The sequence below is a fragment of the Odontomachus brunneus genome, unplaced genomic scaffold, assembly GCF_010583005.1.
Source record: "Odontomachus brunneus isolate Ranch 3 - 2012 unplaced genomic scaffold, Obru_v1 Obru_scaffold_109, whole genome shotgun sequence".
Taxonomy (NCBI): Eukaryota; Metazoa; Arthropoda; class Insecta; order Hymenoptera; family Formicidae; genus Odontomachus; species Odontomachus brunneus.
This window is the reverse complement of record NW_022639559.1, coordinates 934,533-941,287: the sequence shown is the minus strand read 5'-3', so window position 1 is coordinate 941,287 and position 6,755 is coordinate 934,533. Positions and strand designations below refer to the sequence as shown.

Sequence of the window (6,755 nt, the reverse complement as noted above, 5' to 3'; positions counted from 1 at the left end):
AAAACGTGAAGATATTTTACAACTTTTGCAAACAACCGAGGTGTCATCCTCTCCGCTATGAATTCGCGATTTGGCGGTGGAATAGTGCACAATGTACGACAAGAAACTTTTAAAACTCACATTATCCGGTAACTGCATGTACTTGCAACCAGCTACAGTGGAACATTTGTTTACTCTCGAGCATTGCATTGACCATATGTACTCATGGTTATATGAAAATACACACATTGTTAATACAAAATGTAGAAATTTTGTAAAAATTTTTCGAGAGAAGAATATTACCGAAACTGATAATATCGACGATACGCAATAGCGGGGACTTTGACGGTGGTTCATTCATCGATTGTGAGCTATTGGCGTGCGCAATGAATGATATTATGTATGAAGTATTAAACAAATAATCATGTAACACTTTCAAAATATATAAATTATAATCCCAAGATCTGCTGCTTCTGTATATCAGACCTTTTCCCATATTTTCTCGATACACCACAAATAGTCTTAAAATGTTATTCGGTCTTTTTATGGAGCGCAGCGAGTGATGTATAACACGCAAAATCTTGTCGCGGGGGCACAGTGTACGTGCTCATTAGTAATAAGAATATCATGTGTCACATTCTTTTTCTTGCGCATCTAATTGTCGAATGCATACGTTTGCAGAATATTAGAGTTTGCAGCTGTGACTAAAAAATCACGCTGCGAAATGCGCGGGCGGCGCGGGCGGCGCGGACGGCGCGACAGCGTGGACGGCGCAAAACCGCCGCAAAATCCGCCGCAAAAAAAACGGCCGCGAAAAAGCCGCTGCAGATCGGTAAAATGATCTATCGAAAGCAGATAGAAAATATTATATAATATCGGTAATTACCTATCATCAATATTATGTAAATATGACAGTAAAAATTATATAAAAATATATATGTGCTGGTAAAAATTAAGTAATTAAATGTTGGTATATAATATCGGTAATAAATTACCGATCGTCGGTACTATCGGTATTGTGTAATTATATGTTGGTAAAAATTATATGTTGGTAAAAAATTATGTAATTAAATGTTATATAATATCGGTAAAAATTACCGACCGTCGGTAACATCGGTATGACCCCCAATTTACCGCTGATAACCCCCTCCGCGGTGACGTCATCCCCCCCCCCCGCGGTGACGTCATACCCCCGCCCGCGGTACCCCCCCGCCTCTCACTCCCCTCAGAGGACCATGGGTTAGAACCCCTATACTAAACCTACTGCTCATAATAAATCACACCCTTCTGATCTCACCAAACACAGAGCATTGTCTTCCGTCCATAGCGATTTGGCCTTGCAGTCGATGTCGATGGTTCGCCTGGAGTTACCCATGATCTTTTACGCTTAGGATTCTCAAGATATATCCACTTTTCATCGCCAGTCACAATTCGATGGAGAAATGACTTTTTTTTGTACCTGGCGAGCAGCATTTCGCAAGTGGTTTTTCGGTTTTCCTGCTGTCTTTCACTCAGTTCATGTGGAACCCATTTTCCCATCTTCTGGATCTTTCCCATGGCTTTCAAACGTATGGAGACGGCTTCTCGTGTCACATTTAATTGATCCGCGAGTTGTTGCGTTTGAGTGTCATCCTCATCCAACAATACTTGCAATTCGCTGTTTTCAAACTTTTTCGGTGGTCTTCCACGTTCTTCGTTTCTCACGTCAAAATCGCCACTTTTGAATTTTTTCAACCACTCAAAGCACTGTGATTTACCAAGAGCATGCTTACCGTAAGCTTCGACAAGTATTCGATGTGATTCTGCAGCAGTTTTCTTCAAATGGTAACAGAAAATCAATGCTGTCCGCAAATCGTAGTTTCCAGGCACAAAATTTGACATGTTCAACGCTATTACAAACTATAGCTGTTGTATAAAACTTGTATTGTTGTGAGTTGAAAATCTTTGTCAGGGAAATCAACAAGGAAATGGCGCCAATGACGCGGTTTGACGGTAACTACATTGACAGCTAGGGCATCTATGGGCAAATTCCGGTTTCACATTTACAGATCTGGTAATTCTCCTAATGTGTGAACGTTCTCACTTCTGATGTATAATTTTAAATCTGGCGACATATTCTTGTATGTTTGCTCAATCTGGTCTCTTCTCGAGAATCCTCCTGCTCTTCTCATAAGCATCGCTAGTTCTGTGGCGTACTGTCTGAACGGTTCGTTCGTTTGCTGCAACGTCTCTGTACCTCTATTTTTAATTGTACCTTATATCTGTACGGGAAGTATTGTTCACGAAATGCGTTCGTGAAATCGCTCCAATTTTTCCACAATTTTTTGTTGTTCCTGTACCAATGTAAGGTACTTCCGCGTAATAGTTCAGATAAGCCCTGTAACATTTGTTCGTCTGTGTATTCATAACTCATCTGTACTTTTTCAATTCATTCCAGAAAAGATACCGGATCTTTCCCATCGACGTGGCATCCCCATTTGCGATTTATCATTTTCGCAATTATCGTGAGGTCGTGTCTGTATGTTATTTCCGTTTCTTGAGTTCCTTCATCTTTCCTACTCATCCCTACTCGCGAAAAATTGCGGATTATCGGTCACGTATTTGCTTAATCTCCTTCTTAAGTCGTCTAGGGTGCCTTCCGTGGACAGTCCTAGCTCTGATATTTTTTTAATTATTTGGTCTTTTGTTAGTGCATAGATCCACTGCTTCATTTTTTTTTCTTTATGAGCCTGTTTTCTTTTTATTCTTTATCTGTTCGGGCGCCAATTTGTTACTTAATAGAGGAAGAGAAGTAGATATCCGGGCAACCCTTATCGCCAGGAAAAAGGGCACCAAGAGACATACCATAACAACAGAGACCAGCCATCGTCTGCAGAAAAATACCACTTCCCGCCAGGGAGGTTACAATTTGTAACGCTCTTGCGTTACGTGCGCGATAGACTTAGGGTGCGTTCAGGGAGCTCGCTATCAGCGCTATTTAGCGCTAACGCTGTTCACGGAGCTACTGGAGAGCGCTACCAACACTATCGTGACGTCATTGATCGAGGTGTGCTACGTCATAACTTCGCGCTACTGACACTATTTCTTCCGAAGTGATGCATTGGCAGCGTTAGCGTTTTGATAGCTCCTTGAACGCTGGCGGTAGTGACAGTGGACACGAATAGCAGTGACAGTGTGAGCAGATATGATAAGTTGAAATTTTTACGTGAATGTCACATATAAAAATAATGGATATTGTAGACATAAATTTGTATGATGCAGAAAAGCAAGATCAATATCAATTCAAATTATCGGCAGCAGATGCCCTTAGGACACAAACAGGGGCACAAATGCGAGTGTTAGGTTAGGTTTATACTTATGCGTACAATTATTATTATTTATTGTATTATTTATATAAGATAAAAATGCTTGAATACGTGTCTAATTCTGAATATTACAATTATTTTAGCCTATAAATATAAATATTTTGGGTTGCAATATATAGAATATGTATACATATATTGTATGTAAATATTGTTTACATTGAAAGTTTAATTATTTTTATTGAAAATATACTTGTATATTTTTACTGGTATATATTTGGTACAGTATACCAAAATAATAAAAGTGTCCAGAGTTAAGTATATGTTCAGGTATTGATACTTATCTCAGTTGTAAATGCAAACGTAAATGGTGTTTGTTTTTGTTTTAACTTCCATTTCTTTGGGTCCTTTCATCTATTTATTTTAATCCTATTTACATTTATTCCTATGTAAGTGCTTCATATTAAAATAATATTTCACATATACAGGGTGTCCCGTCACTACCGCATTATCTCTTAAGGGCGGATTCTTGAAGTAATTTGAATAAAAAAATCCTAATACGAAAATGGCGAGGCTATAATACTTTTCAAATTATAAACGATTAAAGTTGACCAATTATATTGGCTAAGGTACGCGCGCTCAGGTACGGTACAACATACAATGGTATAGGCGCATGTACATATCGTTCTTTTTCCAAATATTGATACGGAAGTTCTATACATATAACAATATATGTAATAATAATCTGCCTTTTCTATCATTTAAATAAACATATTGCAAATAATAACAATTTCGTCAAAATGTTATGAATAAAATATCACACAATACATTTATGAGAATCAGTAAGCTGTCATACATTTGACGTTTCTTTCAGGGATTTATAACTAATTTCATATCTTATGCAAATTCTCACTTATATGCATGCATCTGTATCATTGAGTGTTGTACCGTACCTGAGCGCGCGTACTTTACCAATATAATTGGTCAAATTTAATCGTTTATAATTTGAAAAGTATTATAGCCTCGACATTTTTGCATTAGGATTTTTTTCTTCAAATTACCTCAGGAATCTGTCCTTAAGAGATAATGCGGTAGTGGCGGGACACCCTGTATAATGAATGTATAATATTCAAGTGTGATTCATGCAATAAGTTTATAATTGTTATAATAATGCTGTTTTAATTTTTAAATATTAATTGTTTATTTTATATTTAATTATGGGTTTTTCCTTTTTTGAAGAAAGAAAATTTAAACCTTTAATAACCAAACACAGTCAAAATAGCATTTTAATAAATATAAAATTACTATGTGTATAATCAACTTCTGACAGAGTCATGTTAATATTCTTGTACTACTACTACTTCTTATAGTTATATTAACTATTTTGTGCATGAAAGTCACTAAGACTAATGCTAACAAGTCCAAACATTTCAGTCTTCGTTTAGGAGCTTCTTCTATTCTTATTAGTAGAAATTATATGGAGAACTGTACAGTTTAGACAGTATTAAAACAAACTTTGAAAGTTATCAGATGCCATTTATAAACAAAGTTTGATATGTAATAACTTTCAAGATTTTCGATGCTATTTCAACTATATAATTCTCCATATATTGTCTATTTTCTTCGTTGCACTGCTGAAGTAGTGCATTAAGTTAGATTGAGAAAACACATACATACATACATACATACATACATGGTAATTTTAAATCAATTATAGCGCCATTTCATCTGTGCTTAAAGGCATTATTTAAAATTTCTGCTTTTCTTTCTGTTCTGTGAAGTGCTTTTTGTTATTTACTTGCAGATATGAGTTTTGCAACTGCACTGTTGAATGTTGCACGTAAAAATAATAGTAATAATAATAATGTATGTTTCGGTGAAAGCATTGGACTTGCAAATAATATTAACAATGATGCATGTTTTGGTAAGAATATTTTAACAGTCATTGCTTATATAAACAATTTCAGTGACAAACTTAACATAAATTATGTAATTTGCATATGAAATAGTAATCTTTATAAATTGGCTTAGTACAATATTATCTAAGAAATACTGCTTGATATGTGTATCACATAATTTATATGAAATAAATAAATTATATTTCAATAAATTATGCTTTTTAGGAGCATTAGCATCTCAGTCATCTGCTGATCGCAGCTGTACTTTAGATAATAATTCTATAGTGGAAGAAACGAATAAGTAATTCTTTACTTGTTTATGTTTTATATTACAGTATAATTGTCTTAGCAAATATTACGTATTACTTATAGATACTGCAATAGATTCCATGCTTACTGAGCAAAACGATAATGATACGAGTGAGGATTCACTAGGAGAAGGTAAGAGACCTTTAGAATATGGTTAGTAGTTGTAACATTTTGTGAATATAACCCAATTAACCAATTATTATCTATATTACCAAAATAATTTGCAATCCAGGTTTCAGGTGGTCTCATGCAGCAGTGTTACTTTTATTAGAAGAATACAGGTTGTGCGAAAAAAATATGTCTTCTGGGAAGATAACACAAAAGAGAGCATGGGATCAAATATCAAAAGAAATGATCGGAAAAGGATATTTTGTAACTGGCAAGAAATGCAGCACTCGCATAAACACAATGAAGCGCACGTACAAAGTAGTAGAAGATCACAATGGAAAATCCGGTAACAATAAACGGACATGGCCATATTATGACGTAAGTATATGATGGCAAGTAAAGGGATTAACATATAAAGTTATATTAAAATTGCACCAACATTATTTTAGCTTTAAGCGAGACTGAAAACTTTAAATCTCTTATGTCAAAGCAAAAGCTGAAAGTGTTTGTGCTATAGTATAAGAAAATAAAAATTTTATGTGTCGTTTAAAATCAAATTAATATTGGTATAAAAGGTTAAATATTATATTTACTGTTTAGATAATGGAAAGTCTTCTTGGTAAAAAGCCGTACATGGCACCTCTATCAACCTTATCATCTAGTGGTGCGGAAACGTGTAATAGCAGTTGTAGCAGCCCTATCCCCTGTACCGTGGCGGCGGATGATAATAATCACATTCTTCGTAAGTCACTGAGCTATTTATTAAAGATGAAAAACCAGTTGCATTATTTCAGCTTCAAACGAGATTTCTAAATTTAAATTTTGTTGTTTGATGATACGCTTATCTACATTTTACACCGAAAAAGGAGTAATGAAATTAATGAACACCAGTGTACAAAAAATTTAAAATGTTAAGTCTTTTATTTGAAAGTCAAAATATTGTTAGTGCAACCGGGGCTAATGAAAATAGAAATTATAATAATAATTCTTTAATTTGGATGAGAGGACTTAATCTCGATTGCACCATTATTTAAGCGAGATTTTAAACTTAAAACCTTTAAGCGAGATTTTAAACTTAAAATATATTGTACACAAAGCAAAAATTATACCAAAAGTACTTTAAAGTACTTTTTTTAAGATTAGCTCGATTTAAAGTACA

The 6,755-nt window shown here is 34.8% G+C and overlaps 1 protein-coding gene across 1 annotated transcript in view; it reads left to right on the top strand.

Moving 5' to 3' along the window:
- LOC116849238 overlaps window positions 1-6,409 on the top strand; it is a 10,871-nt gene extending 4,462 nt beyond the window's left edge. Inside the window, exons 2-4 of the mRNA XM_032826179.1 lie at window positions 5,552-5,620; window positions 5,721-5,974; window positions 6,197-6,409. Coding sequence (XP_032682070.1) covers window positions 5,552-5,620; window positions 5,721-5,974; window positions 6,197-6,409 — 536 coding nt within the window. The remainder of the gene's footprint in view (window positions 1-5,551; window positions 5,621-5,720; window positions 5,975-6,196) is intronic.
- The last annotated feature ends 346 nt before the right edge of the window (window positions 6,410-6,755 follow it).